At 42.8% G+C, this 17,800-nt stretch overlaps 1 protein-coding gene across 2 annotated transcripts in view; it reads right to left on the reverse strand.

The window, feature by feature from the left end:
- The window catches only part of PRKN (parkin RBR E3 ubiquitin protein ligase), a 1,449,443-nt gene that overhangs the window by 1,124,253 nt on the left and 307,390 nt on the right, over positions 1-17,800 (reverse strand). For both annotated transcript variants that reach the window (XM_060241955.1, XM_060241946.1), the window contains exon 2: positions 5,777-5,940. In XM_060241955.1, coding sequence (XP_060097938.1) covers positions 5,777-5,940 — 164 coding nt within the window. The remainder of the gene's footprint in view (positions 1-5,776; positions 5,941-17,800) is intronic.

Below are 17,800 nucleotides of genomic sequence, written 5' to 3' on the forward strand. Positions count from 1 at the left end.
GGACTGTCATGGTGTTGAGCCTAGCCCAGGTAACAGCCTCACAGCACTATGTATGGAGAAACTAGTGCTGTGAGGCTGTTACCTGGGCTAGTTGATGAGTGGGAGATGCCTCTTCGATAAAGGACTGGGTCTGAAACGGTGATATATATATGTGTCCCTGTCAGAGGTTTTCCATGCACCCACAGGTTTATTTTTCCAAGAAACAAAGTCTTGATTTTGGCTGGATTGAAATACTTATTGATACATCTATCGACATTTAAGATTAATATCAGCCACAGGACTGTTGGAGCACACTAGCACTTTAATCCACCACAAAAGGAGCGGCAGGATCGTTTGTCTAAACTTTTGGAAGTCTTCTGGAGCAACGGTATACTTTAGGACTTTAATGAACTGTTTGTTATGATTTTTGAGTGACATTGTCAATTGTATTGTTGTGTATATAATTTTATAGATGCTGTAGTAATAACTGTTTTGTAAATTTTCTATGAAATTAATTTGACTGCTGCTTTTTGAATTTTGTTCATAGTATTGGGAATCAGTATTAATTGCTTTTTGTGATTTTCCACAGTTATTATTTTGTTTGCCACCCACCTGGAGGCTGGCAGCCCTAGCTCTTTCTCTAAAAATATATGGAAAGGTACTGGAAATCCTGCTTGAGATATGATAATGCTTAGCATTAATGAGACATTTTGGTATTGGTTATAATATAGTCCACTGTGGAAAGAAGCTGTTTTCAGAAAAATATACGGGAAAGGATCTCTACATACTGATGAGCAGAGAGGGTCATGCTATGAAACAAGCTTCACAATCTTGCCCCTGCAATGCTTTTGAAGCAAAGGCAGCTTTGTGTTTCTCCACAGCCAAGAAAAACAAAAAAAAAAACCCTTCAGACTTCTTGGATTCTGCCTCCTGCAGCACTGCCTGCAACTTGACTTCATCATAATGCCAATTCTGAAAGGAAATCTCAAGCCAGTTCCTCCTGCTGTCTCATAGCTTGATGCACAGAAGCTTTGTAAGGTCCTTAAAGGAGAAAGCAGGTACTTGTCTGAGAAAGTCGGTATTCTGTTTCCCTGAGGTTCTCACCTGCCAAAACATTCCTAGCTTTCTGGGTTTTTTCTCTTCATGCTAGGACTCAGCCCTCCAACCAAAATTTAACATATGCAACCCCATTATTTATTAGTTATGTATACTGTTTATTTTGCTGCTAATATGGCCACATTTGAAGAAAAGTGCCCCCTCTCTTTACTTTCTGTCTCTTCCAATTTCTGGTCCATCTAACTAATCCAAATTTCCATAATTAGGATGTAAGGGATGTTGGCAATGTCACTGCAGAAATGAAAACTGCATATTCTAGAATGGCAAACTACATTTCTGACCAGAGGCTTCTCATGTGATATCTTCCTCTGAGTGGTTCCCATTGCTTTTGCCATGAAGATATAACTTCGGGGGTTGAAGTTAAGAAAAAAATCATATTCCTTAAACTCATTGCTTTCTAAATGACCACAAAATAAACTGTATTGAAAAATGAACAGAGCAGTCTACAAAAGGCACCCTACATTGTCCTCACAAATTTAATTTAATTTAATTTTAAGATTTATATCCCACCTATCCCACAAATGGGCTCAGGGTGGCTTACAACAATAAACAACAGAGTTACAATAATATCATAAAAACATACATTATGAAACAGGAGCAGCACAGTAAACAATCTTACAGACATAAGCAGTAAACAGCACGCAGCTGATGGCTAACAGCATAACACAACACCATAATGGTGAAAATAAGTAACAGGACAAAATAAGTAACAGGACAAATAGGACAATGCTGTATTTGCTGCACCAATAATATCAGCGTCTCTCACTGATCACATCTCCCTTGCCAGCAAACTGCCCAAAGACCACATTCTGTTTCCCTCCATTGACACCAATTCCCCCCACCTCCCTAAGAGACTTCATTAAAAAAAAGAGATTATATATAACTTATATATTAAAGGGGGCCCGACGCAGCATCCCCCCCCCCCCCGGGTCTCTGAGATAAAACCTTCCATGTTAAAGTCAGGAGTAAGGAAAAATAATTACTCTCTAAAAATCAGAGAATTTTATTCCTTTGACAGGTAAAGGCAGGACTAGTTTTTTTTTGTTTTTCCCTGCAAAGATTTGCTATTTATGTTTCATAAAAAGTAACTGGCTTTTGACTAGACAGATTTGAATAGCACAAGGAAGTAGCCTTATGAGAAAATTCTCAAGAGACTGGGGGGCAAAAAAAAATGCCTTCCCTTTTATGTTTCCTGTTTTATGCTATTCCCTATTTGGAGTGCAGTTCAAGAAACTGTTTCTGTTTCACCAAGAAACAGCCTAGCACAGCAATTATAATGCTTTGATGCCAAGGTAGAGAGCAAAGTAGGCAAGCGCAAGAAAATTCTGAAAAGGTAACTGAGACCTGCAAGTCTTGCTTATGGCACCAAAACACCTTCGTTATACTTATATGTGAAAATAAATGCACAATATATAAGCTATAGATGCAGCAATAGCGAAGGCCCTTGCATCTTAGGAAGCCACCCACAAGCAAGGTGAGAAGGCACTTGACACACAATGAGCAGTGGGAGACGCACTGGAGAATGACAAGAGCAATTTGCATTTCTATAGTTTCCTTTGTGTGCCCAAACTCCCTAAAGCTTTTTACAAAGCAATGAACACCATACCAGGCTAGGAGAAGCAATAGGATGTCAATAGAGAAGTGCCTCTTGGAAACCAGACACATCAGCCATCCAGTGCATAGCAATACGCCCACACAGCTGTAAACATGATCACCAATTAATCTGTGCTGGTTTAAAAACAGAAAGTGTTTGCCTGTGCGTTATCTTTTTTTAGAAAGATAACTAGGTGGCTGTGAAATACGCTTCTTTAATGGTGTTGGGATACTGTACATGCATGTGGTATCTTCACATTCTCTTCTCGCCGACGCAGGAATTGGGGGCTAGACTTACAGTGGCTCTCCTTCCTTGAAGGTCGGGGACAAAGGGTGGCGATTGGAGGAGAGCTGTCCCAGAGACGCCTACTTAATTGTGGGGTGCCTCAGGGGGCAGTTCTCTCCCTGATGTTGTTTAACATCTACATGCACCCCCTTGCCCAGATTGCCCGGAGGTATGGGCTGGGTTGCCACCAGTATGCTGATGACACCCAGCTCTATCTATTGATGGACGGCCGGACTGACGATGTCCCTATAAATCTGGACCGGGCGTTGCAAGCCGTGGCGGGTTGGCTCAGACTGAGTGGGCTAAAGCTGAATCCAGCAAAGACAGAGGTCCTTTGCGTGGGTCACGGCGGGCCAAGAGGGGAGATCTCCCTACCAACTTTTGACAGTGCATCACTGATACCAGTGCACAGGGTCAAGAGCTTGGGAGTGCTACTGGAGCCTTCCTTGACAATGGAGGCCCAGATAGCTGCCACTGCCGAATCCACCTTCTTCTACCTTAGGAGGGCGAGGCAGTTGGCCCCCTTCTTGGAACGTGGCGACCTGGCAACTGTGATCCATGCAACGGTCACCTCGAGGCTGGCTACTGTAATGCCCTCTACATGGGGCTGCCCTTGTACCGAACGCAGAAACTACAGCTAGTGCAGAATGCAGCGGCCAGGCTGTTAGTGGGACTACCACGGTGGGAACACGTACAGCCTAGGTTGCGGGAGCTGCACTGGCTGCCAATTGTGTACCGAGTTCGTTACAAGGTGCTGGTTATTACCTTTAAAGCCCTATATGGCTGAGGACCTGCCTACCTTAGGGACCGCCTCTCTCCATATGTTCCCCAGAGAGCACTGAGATCTAGTTCCCAAAATCTACTATGAATCCCTGGACCAGGGGAGGCCAGACTGAAAACAACGAGGGAGCAGGCCTTCTCTACAATGGCTCCCCAATGGTGGAATCAACTACCAGAGGAGGTGCGAGCCCTGCGAGATCTAAATCAGTTTCGCAGGGCTTGCAAAACCACCCTCTGTCAACTTGCGTTTAAGATGGAACCCAGGTAATGACACCTAGCCATCCTACACATATATTGAACTGTAGCACTTTAAATCTGTAGCCGATAAATTTTAATTGTTTATTTAACTTAATTTGAATGTATTTAACTATTTTAATTGTCTTTTATTGTAATGATTGTATTTTACTGTAATCATGGTGTAAACCATGTCCTGTGAGCCGCTCTGAGCCCGCTTCGGCGGGGGGAGGGCGGGATATAAGAATAAATTTATTATTATTATTTCAGACTCACCTCAAAATTTATGGGTTTTTTGCGAAGCCTTTAACTCCTTCATTCTTATAGACAAAACCAAACCCAAATGCAACTGATTTAGCCCAGAATCAAATAACATTTACACCGTAAGCTTCTGGGGGCCAGGGGGTGTAAGTGTGGTCCAGTTGCTTCCAACATATTGTTTGCTTAGGAAACTCCATAAAGGCAAAAATGTGAACATTCCGCTCATCCATTTACACTACCCCTGAGTTTGATAATGTTACAACAGCAATGTACATTATGCTGTATTCATTCATTTATACCCCCCCCCCCCTAATTCTTCCATAGAGCTCAGGGGTGGGGTAATTGGATGGAGGAATGATCACACCTTTGGTTACAGAGTTTCCTAAGCAAACTGTTTAATAAATGTTAAAAAACAGTAGTCATCATTATTAAATGACACCTCATTAATACCCCCCTCTGACTGTCCTGGTTCGGGCAGGCACCTGGCACAAGAGGCAATAAGTGTAGTCCAAACACACAACACAAACACCAGGTCAGAAAGCAGACAGCTTCCAGATTTCTGGTGTACCACATTTGCTTAGATCAAAGGCTGCTGCCAACTGAACAAAAGTTATCACAAAACATTATTAAATTATGAGGCTATTATGAAGGCATCAACGGTGATTAGATGCAAAGGACCAAAGAATTACCTTTGCTCTGCATCTGTCTTGCTAAGCTGCTTTTCCCTTCAGTGTAATAATATTTACTATTTATGGATTGTTCAAAGCACTTCACATACATTATCTTACTACAGCCTTGCAAATTAGAGCAGCATCATTAGCTCCTGCATCGAGGACTATGGCTAAGGGATCATGGGCTTGTCTAAGGCTACCTTCTTCCCCAATTTAACTTCAGAAGAACAGCAAAGATGTAAGATTTAGCTATGAACTCAGCAATTTTTAAATTGCTCCCTATCCTCACCATGCTAGGTTTCTGGAATATGAGTATATTGTTATTCTGATGCCTCTGGCTTCTATGATCAGGCCTTCAAACACTATATTTTATCAGCACATGTATACATTTCACACACAACCAGCAAGAGCAGCCTTACAAGTATCCTCCAGGGGTCACAATTGGGTTACAAATTCTATACAAGTGATGACTGAGCAGCCTGATTTAGAGCAATTTATTCACATCCTTCTTCATTAAGATTCAAATGGAATAAGTAATATAGAAATTGAACAGATACAGAAAATGTGCATAGCTTGCTCCTGTAGTCAGTAAACATTTATTCACTAAGCACCGATCTCTCCTTCTCTCCCCCCTCCTTCTCATATTCTTTCTTCCTCCCCATCCTTTCTGCTTGCTGTTTTAATGCATAATTAAGAAGGTCAGAATTAATGAAGCAGTGTGGAGTAAAGTTCAAGGAATCCCCAGGCACTATTTATTCTATTAGATCTCAGGCGTGAATGTCAGATTGGCAGTGTTAGAGGCAGAAGCAGTTAAGCTGGCAGCATCCCAGAAATGAAACTATCAAGGGAGACTTACCTGCAGTGTCAAGTCATTCCTGAGCTCCTTCCCTGCAAAAATCACACGCAACTGGTCAGCTGGAACTCCCTGTCGCTTAGCAACCTCCTCCTTGAGCTGGAAGATGCTGGTGTCTGAATCAACCTCCACTGGGAAACCATGGCTGGAGTTGAACCTGACAAACACTGACCAAGAACAAGACAATTTTTTTAGGAAATCAAAGAGCCTGAATATTTTGAAGTCTGATACACCTTAGAATGGCACAAGAAACAATGCATTCTGAAATGGGGACCACAAACACAATGATACTGTAAACTCTTAGTATTTTTTTCTCATTTTGAAAAGAGGAATATTAATATCAAATTGCATTTGAACATATGAACATTTATTATTTTGAAAGACAATTCCAAGTATACACTTCCCTCCTATAATTGCCTGGATCAATTAAAACATGCAGTATGTCTTAGATATCATCCTAAATTACTATACAGAACAAAGCAGTGATCTTGGTTAACAATTTGCAAAATGATCACTAATTTCAATTTAGTCATTCACTGAAGAGACAGATAAATACACATTCTGCAAGTGCGTGTGCCTCTTATATACACACTGGATATAACAAATGAATACAGGAAACAAAATGGTCTCCATAGAATGTATCCTAAAGCAGCTTTTGAAAGAAAGCTCTCTTATTACAATTATACTGATTCATACACACTGGCCTCCTAGAGATACAACTGTCCAGAAAATAAAGTTAGAGATAGAATTATGTGCTGCCTACAGTGGCTAAGTCTTTTCTACAGCAGTGTGATCTCTCTCAGAGTTCACTTAAATAACTGCAGTATGTAACTCCTGCTAACATACACTTTCAGTGCCAAAAATTACTGCCAAGTGCAGAAGTACAGCTGTTGCTTGACAAGACATCTGGGAAATGTTATGAACTACTGCCAGTCGCTGGACTGGGTATTATTTTGATCATCATTATATGTATACTATCCTTACAATTAATGGTAGCCTCATGGCTGAAAGTATTAGAAAACCTTTACATAAATGAATATATAGATATTTTCATATATTTCTCCCCCAAGTAAATTACAGTTCTACATTACACAGGTCACATTCAGGATTTGATTTTAATTTGTGAATTAACAAATGCCAAAGGACAAACACGTAGGTGTGGTGCTCCATCCATAATTTCTAATACCCCTAACCTAGTGGCCCTCGAAACTTCCCAGACCACCACCATCTGGAAAATCAGAGGGTTTTCTGGAGTAACTTTCCATGAGGCAAGAGAGACTGCTACTATGAAATAAATAAGAAGTACTTCATAAGCACACATACACTGCTCTGGATCCTGGCCAATATCATGTCTATGCATAATCCACACACACACCCCAAAAAATCTGCAGCTTTCAAAACCAGGTGAAAATGTGATTATGTCACTGTATGAAACCATACATAAGATACCCAGGAGAACTATGAAAAGAGCCACAAGATCAAGTCAGAATGAATTTAAATGAGAACTCATGTCACATTTCATTTCAATTCTGTCCATTACTGATAGGGTTGCTAGCTCTGGATTCAGAGATACCTGGAGTTTGGGGGGCTGGAGCCTGAGGAGGGTGAGGTTTGGGAAGGGTAGGCACTAGGGATGGGAACAACGTAGGGCAAATGGTGGTTTGATTGTTTTGGGAGGTTTATTTATTTATTTATTTGTTCGATTTATATCCCGCCCTACCCCACCAAGGCGGGCTCAGGGCGGCTTACAATACAAAAAACTCACCAGAGTATTCAGTAGTGTCTCCTCCATCCACTTTCCAAATTTGGCATAAATTGGATTTCGAATATCCAAGTTATAGCCCTCTAAAGCAGGTTCCCTAGGGTTGCCAAGTCCAATTTAAGAAATATCTGGGGACTTTGGGGGTGGAGCCAGGAGACATTGGGGGTGGAGCCAGGAGACATTGGGGGCGGAGCCGAAAGCAAGGGTGCGACAAGCATAATTGAACTTCAAGGGAGTTCTGGCCATCACATTTAAAGGGACTGCACAAATTTTTAAATGCCTTCCTTCCATAAGAAATAATGAAGGATAGGGGCACCTTCTTTTGGGGCTCATAGAATTGGATCCCCTGGTCCAATCTTTTTGAAACTTGGGAGGTATTTTGGAGAGAGGCACTAGATGCTATACTGAAAATTTGGTGACTCTATCTCAAGTAACAGCCCCCCAGAGCCCCCGATACCGGCGGATCAATTCCCCATCATTCCCTATGGGAATCGTTCATAGAGGTGCATGATGGCTCTGGGGGCGGGGTTTCCCCCGCCGGCCAGCTGGCTGGGGGAGGGGGGAAGCCTGTAAAACCGGGGGATCCCCCTCTGGGACCTGGGGATTGGGAAGCCTAAGGTTCCCCCAGGAAAGCTTCAGTTGTCTTACAGTAAGGAAGAAAGAATTCCCTGTGTTATTGATTCACAGTTCCACTGTGACATAAGATTCCGCTGTAATTATGAATTTAGCACAAGAAAAAAAAGTTTAATCCTATCATATTACCCCAAAATATTTTATTTTGTTGTTGTTTAACAGAAGCAGAACGAAACAACAATTAACGTGCTATACAAAAAGATTTTTTAAAACAACACTTTGTAAACCAAAATGCTTTCTTTGACTTTTACCCTGTCCTTCCCTGCACACAGGGCTCAGGGTGGCTCGCAACAATTAAAACACAGTTAAACAAGTAAAACAGTAAAAACAATAAAATCTTTGATTAATTGTACAGAAAATCAAACCCAAGATGGCCCAAGAACATAGGCACATAGTGCTCCTGCAGGTCTGTACAAATGTATGCAAAGCTGACCAATGGGCAGGGAAAAATCACCTCCGACAGGCGCTGAACATATCATATCAGGGGGGTGGAGCAGAGGAAGCCAGTATAACAAGACACCCGTCTCCTCAACCAATGGCCCAGTGGAACATCTCCATTTTAAAGGCTGTGTGTTTGTTACACTTCTGCAATATTTTTTAAAAGCCTCCAATTATTTTTGTGATTATTCTTTTTACAAAATTCATCACAGAACATAATAGCATTGAGATTTCTTAAATTGCTTCTGTTTTTGCATTTATATGACAGAAATGTAATTCTAGATTAATCCTGGATTCTGAGTTTTGCTCTAATACAGGAGTGGGGAACCTTTTTCCTGCCAAGGGCCATTTGGATATTTACAACATCATTCGTGGGCCATACAAAATTATCAACTTAAAAAACAGTGCTCTGCAGAGGAAGAATGTTTCAGGCCAGCAAAATTAATGCAAATAATTGTTTTTCTATTTGAAGTCATGTGGGGATAGCCTAATTTGGCACGCACACATACCCTCCCTGGCCCGCTGCCCCAGGCAAATGCCTAGGTCCAGGGCTTTTTTTGTAGAAAAAAAACAGCAGGAACTCACATATTAGAACACATCCCCTAATATTAGCATATTAGGTTACACACTCATTAGCATATTAGGCCATACCATCTGGGATAATCAAGTACAAACTGAACTGGTGGTAGCTGGCTTCCACTCCCTACCCCTCCCTCCCTTCATGTGGAAACTGCAGCTGCTCCCAGCAGACCTTGAAAGGCACCCACATACCCCAGCAGCAGTTCTTCACAATGCTCACCACTCAGGCTCCAGAGAGGGGGTGGAGTGAAATAAAGAAAGGGAGGAAGAAAGGGAAAGAAAGAAATGGGGGCAAGAAAGGGAAAGAAAGGGGAGAAGAAATTGAATTAAAGAAATGGGGAAAATAATGAAGGGAAATAAAGAAATGTGGGGAAGAAGTGGAAAAAAGAGAATAAAGAAAATAAAGGAAGAGGGGAAGAAAGAAAAATAAAGAAATGGGGGGAAGAAATAGAAAGAAAGGGAAATAAAGAAATGAGGGGGAAACTTACCTGAACTGTGGCAGTGACTTTTCCACGCCAGCAGGGATCCTGGCCAGCCAGGCTCCATGGAGGCTGCTGCACAGCATGGCTGTGCCCCACAATCCTCGCTTGGCCCAGCAATCCCTGAGGGCCAGACCAAGTGATCTCGAGGCCATAAATGGCCCTCGGGACGGACGTTCCCCACCCCTGCTCTAATATATATTACTGATTATATAAAAGTCCAAACTCTCAGATGAAATCTGGTAGGTACTGATATCTTAAGTATCTATTACACAGTTCTTTCAGCCACAGCCAAGGGGCTTTTCCAGGTTTGCTTGATGGATTTCCAGATCCAGGTTGGTAAATCCCTGGAGATCTGGAGGTGAAATTTGGGGAGGATTGGGCTTGGGGACAGGAAAGATCTTAATAGGATATAATGCCATACAGTCCACCCTCCAAAGCAGAGGAGAAGGAGGAGGAAGAAGAAGAAGAATTGGTTTTATATCCCACCTTTTACTACCTGAAACAGTCTTGGAGTGACTTACAATCGCTTTCCCTTCCTCTACCCACAACAGACACCCTGTGAGGTAGGTGGAGTCCAGAGGGTTCTGAGAGAGCTGTGACTGACCTAAGGTCACCCAGCTGGCTTCATGTGGAAGAGTGGGGAATCAAAGCTGGTTCTCCAGATTAGAGTCCACTGCTCTTAACCACTACACCAAACTGGCTCAAGGGGACTGATCTCTATAGTCTGGGGATCAATTTGTAATTCCAGATTTCTAGGCTCCACCTGAAAGTTTGTCTATGACAAAAATTCAGCTCAACCATACTCATGACCACCAAAGCAAACAGTAAATACTTAGTAAGCACTGTAGAATCTCTCAGGACTCATGAAATTCTTTCGATCTCTTTGGTCCTAGAGGGAAATGCTACTGTAACATGCTGTTAAGAACAGGCAGGGCTGGTGCTAGGCTTTTTGATGCCCTAGGCAAGCTACCTACTTTGCGCCCCCCCCCCCCCCGCCGCATGGCTGCCAAGTGCTCCTCAGTTGACCTACTCTTCCATCCCCCGACACCATTCCCAGGTTCAAGCCCATCACAGTCCAGCCTTGGGAGGAAAACCAAGTTTGAGACTTTTTACATTTTGATATTACCGTCTTTTAAAAATACATTTTTAGCCTAAGTTTTTTTTTTAAATGTGAGAATAAGTAATACAATAAAATCATTAATCTTTGCTTCTCTGTACTGAGATAAAGAATTGTATTTGCATCCAAATGGAAAGTTGAAATATGAACCCAACCAAGAAAATCAGAGTGCTCTTCTTTCCAGGCTCTTTCGCAGTTCTTTACCTGCTCCTAGTTGCCACCCCTCCTGCCCCGAGAAGGCAGAAAGCCAGCATCTCACAACTTTTCTGGAGGCTGAAAGCAGCTATTTGTGCAGGTGTGCATGTATGGGGGGGGGTGTGTGTCTTGCTTTCCCTTCAGCCAATTAGGGCCATGCCTGGGGAGGAAGAAACCATCAACCACCGCAACCCGGGGGAAGAGGGGGACACAAACAACCTGTGAGGCTTTCATCCCACAGCCATCCTAGACTAAAAGCAAACAGTGACAAACAACCCCATGGCCTCTCTTCTTTCTCCCCTTCCCTGCAAAGCCACCGTTTCTCAGCAGCATGAGTAAGCTAAGACCATAGAATCATGGAATCATAGAGTTGGAAAGGACTTCTAGGGTCATCTAGTCCAACCCCCTGCACAGTGTAGGAAATTCACAAACACTTCCCCCTAAATTCACAGGATCTTCATTGCTCTCAGATGGCCATCTAGCCTCTGTTTAAAAACCTCCAAGGAAGGAGAGCCCACCACCTCCCGAGGAAGCCTGTTCCACTGAGGAATCGCTCTAACGGTCAGGAAGTTCTTCCTAATGTTGAGCCAGAAACCCTTTTGATTTAATTTCAAGCCATTAGTTCTGGTCCTACCTTTCAGGGCCACAGAAAATAATTCCACACCATCCTCCTTATCAGGGGTGGCCAACGGTGGCTCTCCAGATGTTTTTTGCCTTCAACTCCCATCAGCCTGAGCCATTGGCCATACTGGGCTGCTCTACATGACAACCCTTCAAGTACTTGAAGATGGTGATCATATCACCTCTCAGCCGCCTCCTCTCCAGGCTAAACATCCCCAGCTCCTTCAACCTTTCCTTCATAGGACTTGGTCTCCAGACCCCTCACCATCTTCGTCGCCCTCCTCTGGACCCGTTCCAGCTTGTCTATATCTTTCTTAAAATGTGGTGCCCAAAACTGAACACAATACTCCAGGTGAGGTCTTACTAGAGCAGAGTAAAGCGATACCATCACATCACATGATCTGTACACTACACTTCTGTTGATACAGCCCAAAATTGCATTTGCCTTTTTAGCCACCACATCACACTGTTGACTCATGTTCAGCGTATGATCCACTAAGGCCCCTAGATTCTTTTCGCACATACTACTGCTAAGACAAGTCTCCCCCATCCTATAACCATGCATTGGATTCTTCCTACCTAAATGCAGAACTTTACATTTATTCCTGTTAAAAAATTTTTTATTTTAGCCCAGTTTTCCAGCTTGTCAAGGTCATCCTGTATCCTGTTTCTGTCTTCTTATGTGTTTGCAACCCCTCCCAATTTAGTATCATCTGCAAATTTAATAAGCATTCCCTCTATTCCTTCATCCAAATCATTGATAAAGATGTTGAACAAAACAGGTCCCAGGACAGAGCCTTGAGGCACTCCACTTGTCACTCCTCTCCAAGAGGATGAGGAACCATTCACAAGCACTCTTTGGATGCGATCTGTCAACCAGTTACAGATCCACCTAACGGTAACAGGATCCAAACCACATTTTACCAACTTGTCAACAAGGATAGTATGTGGAACTTTATCAAAAGCCTTACTGAAATCAAGATAAACGATATCTACAGCATTTCCCTGATCCAGCAAGGTAGTCACTTTCTCAAAAAAAGAGATCAGATTAGTCTGACATGACTTGTTCTTGAGAAAACCAAGCTGGCTCTTAGTAATCACATCCATTCTTTCTAAATGTTCCAGGACCGAGTGTTTGATGATTTGTTCTAAAACTTTTCCAGATATAGATGTCAAGCTGATGGGTTGGTAGTTACCCAGATCATCTTTTTTCCCCTTCTTGAAGAGGGGGACAACATTCGCCCGCCTCCAGTCTTCTGGCATCTCTCCTGTTCGCCAAGATTTCTCAAAAATAATAGCCAGAGGCTCAGAAATTACATCCACAAGCTCTTTTAGAGCCCTTGAATGCAATTCATCTGGCCCTGAGGACTTAATTTCATTTAAAGAAACTAGGTGTTTATGTACTACCTCTATGCTGATCCTAGGTTGGAACTTCATACCCTCCTTATATGTTCTGTTTTTGTCATGTTGAGCACTTTTTCCCTCAGAAGAGAAGACTGAGGAAAAGTAGGAATTGAGCAGTTCTGCCCTCTCTTCATTACCTGTTACAATTTCACTTTCTTGCCCTCTGTCAAGCATACAGACTTCAAAATAACCAACTGATGATTTTGAAACAAAGTATTGGTTTATTGTAAATCCATTGTGCTCATGGTAAGACCATATTGAAAGTGATACAGTTTGACACACAATAGTTGGCTTTAAGGGATACATCAAAGAGATACTAAAAAACGCATGTGAAAAGCTACAATCACAGGTTCAGCTATCTTTTGTGGTTAGAAACATCCTGGGTCTCGGGCTCAGGCCTGGGAATCGTCCCAGGGAGGCACTATCTTCAAAGCTGGCATTTCTACATTTGTTACAGTAGGTGCGAACTTGAGAATGGTTTACATAGCTTTGATATGCAACAGTACAGTAAGATAATAAACAATACAGCTTTCTACTGAGAATAAAATGTATGCTTGACACCCTCGCAATGTGTCTGCCATGTCCTTGCTCTTTTTCTTAATCTGAACATAAGAAAAGAACCCTTTTTTGTTGTTTTTAGCATCTTTGGCCAGCCTAAACTCATACTGAGCTTTAGATTTCCTTTTTCTCTACAGGCACTGGTGATTTGTTTATATTCATCCTTGGTTATAAGACCTTCCTTCCAACAAACTACAGCACAAACTGCAACAGAACAAACTGCAGCAAGTTCCCACCCCATCCTATTGTCTGATGAAGTGTGCTTTTAGCACACAAAAGTTAACATTCTGAATAAAACTTTGTTGGTCTTTAAAGGTGCTTCCTGCTTTATTCTGCAGCAGCTTTGATTTGTATCAGATGGAGGTGGAAAACCCCAGTTGGGGAAGGAGGAAACCACACAGCACCTCCATAGCAGCACCTCCATAAGAGCCCGGCTGCTGTGACAAAGCATGACCCAACAAAGCAAAAGGCAGCTCTGAGTGCCAAGTAAGCCACGGAATTTCCTTCCCGAGGGTGTCTGGCTAACAGAACTGTCAAGCACTCAAGAGAGGTTGAGCATGCACACTGTGATTTTGCTGATCTGCGGGGAGGTGGGGGGGAGAGGAAGCAAGGTGTACATTGGCATGCTAGTGCAAGCGATAAGCAGCTCCCTCAAAATGGGAAAGGTTTATATCTCCCTTAACATCAACAGACTTTTGATAGCCACTGACACTGGCAGTAACCAGATCAGAACAGGGAGAGGTAGGATGCCATGCAAGCGCCAGTCTGGCCCCATTCAGGCTTTCTGAGGAGCCCGGTGTGCAAACGACCGGCCCTGCTCCGCCTCCCCGCAGCACAGGGAAGCGAAGCGGGGTGGATGGCCTGGTTTACAAGGCAGGCTCCTCTTGAGGAGCCCAGAGTGCAAGCGCCCAGCCCGCTCCTCCTCCCTGCAATGCGGGGAAGTGAAGAGGGGCTGGATGCCTTGAGTGACATCATTGGCTGTGTGTGCTCCCTGCCAGCACTCAGCACGGCTCTCCCCTGCTTCACAGGGAGTCAGTCAGCTCTCTTAGAAGCAGGGGAAGGCTGTGCTGAGCGCTGGCGGGGAGCGTCATCAGGCACAGGAAGGTGCTGGCAAGGGCGGACAGCAGCAGGGGCAACAGTGGTGGGGGTGGGGAGGCGGGCGGGGAGGTGGTGGACAGCAGCACATGTGGGGAGGCAGCAGCAGCAGTTGGACGGTGGCAGGCATGGGGAGAGGGGGCACCTCATGATGCCCTTGGGTCAAGTGGTGCCTGAGGCGGCTGCCTACTTGGCCTACTCCCATGCGCTCGCCCTGAGAACAGGCAATCTATCTAGGGTTGCCAAGTCCAAATCAAAAAATATTTGGGGACTTTGGGGGTGGAGCCATAAGCAAAGTTGTGACAAGCACAACTGAACTCCAAAGGGAGTTCTGGCCATTCCATTTAAAGGAACCGCACACCTTTTAAATGCCTTCCCTACATTAGAAATCATGAAGGATTGGGCACCTTCTTTTGGGGCTCATAGAATTGAACCCTCTGGTCCAATCTTTTTGAAACTTGGAGCGCATTTTGAGGAGAGGCATTAGATGATATGCTGAGAATTTGGTGCCTCTAGCACAAAAAACAGCCTCTCCAGAGTCCCAGATCAATTCTTCATTATTCCCCATAGGAATCGATTTCCATAGGGAATAATGAAGTGCCCAGCAGACATTTCCCTCCCCACCCCATTTCTGATGACTGTGAAGTGGGGGAGGGCCTGCTCCCACCTGGGGATTGGCATCTCTACTCATGAGTTGCTGAATTTCCAACTTCTTCAAAATAACACAGAGCAAATGACCTCTGAAAAGATTGTGTGACCAAGGAAGGGTCTGGGCTGCAAACGACCTCTGCAAAGATTGTGCAACCAACGGAGGGTCTGGGCTGCTTTTGCAGCCATGTTATTCTGCCTGCTCCCCTGCCCCGCTTCAGCCTTAAAGACACAGAGGCACCATCCCAAGAGGAAGTCTTCGGAGTGGAGTCTGAAGCCTCCAGAGGTGGAAAGGTACATGGTGGCTGTAGGGGGGCGGGGCTTCCCCCACCGGCCAGCTGACTGGGAGCAGGAAGTAGCCAGGGAAAGCTGGAGAACCCCCGCTGGGACCTGGGGATTGGCAAGCCTAAATCTATCAGAGATGCAACATTTTGAATAAAATGCTTTAAAACATTTTAATTTGATCCCTGTCTACCCCAATATTAATTCTGGATAACAATACTGCCTTCTATGGAATTGCTCAGAATTTCTGTTGATGTAAATCAGAATACCGTTTAAGCATTGGAGTTTAGTCAGTCTTTATGGTGGGACACAACAGACTCTGTTGTTGGATACAAGCAGAAGAAATATATTATCCTCTTTGACTTCTGTTGTGAACCATTAAAGATGGGTTCCTAGAACAAAGCTTGAAGGTTTTTTTTCACGTTTCAAAGATAACTGTCCCTTGTGAGCTTTTCATAGTTTGACCTGCTGCTGTCTTCCCTTTGGCAGTAGTTTTTTAAAAAAGTTTACACACCACATTTTTGTCTGTTATCCTACTCATAGCCAAATAATAGGATTCCCTTAAGAAACAAACCCTTAAGAAGTGATTTGGATGCTAAGTCCACCCTACAAAATAGCCCCAGGCTACTTTTGCCATGTTACAGTATGTGACACGACCTGGTTGATGAAAGCAGTACATTAGAAACTATAGCTGCTACAAAATAGGGTAGTTATTTCAAGGAAAAATATGTATACACATTTAAAACATCAGCATGTTTAAAATATTGCCCTCGTATACATTTATGACCAGCCCACGTTATTTTTAAAGCACCACATTATGTGTTGTAAAATGAATCCCTATTTTAGAAAAATCAACATACTGATATGAAATCCTCAAAGACTTGGTTGAGCTCATTGAGTACACTAAAAGCTTTAGCTCTGGAAAAAGGAGGTGAGACTCCAGGTTTTCAGGCACAGGACATGCCTAGGATCCATATTTATTAATCTCTATTTAAATGGAAAATAAGTTAATGCAGTTGATACTTCCCGAAATGCCTATAAAATACAACTGCAGCATATCAATATAAAACATTTTATTCCATGAACCCCCCCCCCCGTGTATAATGACAACAGGGATTCTGTGAGATTGACAACGTTCTCCAGAAAGGAATTGTTTCTGACAGTTAGATGGGGATCTGGATTACATGGGTTATAATTTGTATGTCTGGATGTGCTGTGAATGATCCTGCTTTTTTTGCACAAATAATCTTTCCTTATATAAAAGTGTTTAAAATAATAAACTATTTAAAATAACGAATAAACAAACTACATAAAAGGAGCTTGGGGTAGGGTTGCCAGGTCCAACTCAGGAAACACCTTGGGACTTTGGGGTGTAGAGACTGGATACTTTCCAATCCCCTAAGTAAATAAATAAAAATACAGCAGTGCAATTCCCCTGAATACAGTCTTCATTTCCTCATCCTCTTTTTTTTTTGCCTTAAGAGGGTTCCTCAGCAACTGCACTTCTACTAAATGAAAGTGAAATTTGCCATACCCCCACAAGTCCCTTGCCAGGCTTTGGTAGCATTTCCAAGCATAGCTTTATTAAGGGGTGCACACACACACACTGAAAAAAAAATCTCCCGCTGTCAGTTGGAGTGGCAACAATGTTTAATTAATATTACAGGGTGGGATGAACCAACTATGTCAGAAAGCAATAGTAATTGTCAGTAGCAGTAGTAATCTCAATAGCAGTAGTAATTCCTCAGAAAATACATGGTATAAAAAATGGTTGAGAAGGACATTACAGTGACCAATTACACTAGGAATGAAAATGGCATTCAGCTTAGTAGAAAAATAAATATAAATAAATATAATTATTTAAAATAATATAATAACATAATAATAATGATTATATATATTATTTAAAATAATATAATCAACAACTGATAAACTGTGCAGACCAAAGCATCACAAAGTCCAAGGCTGGATCCTTAGCACACCATATACAGAGGATAATCATAATCCATGCCAAAGAACAAATATAGAAGAAAAAATCCTTTCTGATCTCACTTATCCCACCTAGGGATTGGATAATTTATGCCACCTAGGCCCTTTCTGTATACACAGTTTACTTCTGATTTTCACTGAAGTCAAGTTGGTTGTGGTTTACTTCGAATGCTGTGATTGTACTCTGCATCTTTTTCTCTCTCTCCGATTTCTATTGAGAATTG

Source organism: Heteronotia binoei, chromosome 1 (assembly GCF_032191835.1).
Source record: "Heteronotia binoei isolate CCM8104 ecotype False Entrance Well chromosome 1, APGP_CSIRO_Hbin_v1, whole genome shotgun sequence".
Taxonomy (NCBI): domain Eukaryota; kingdom Metazoa; phylum Chordata; class Lepidosauria; order Squamata; family Gekkonidae; genus Heteronotia; species Heteronotia binoei.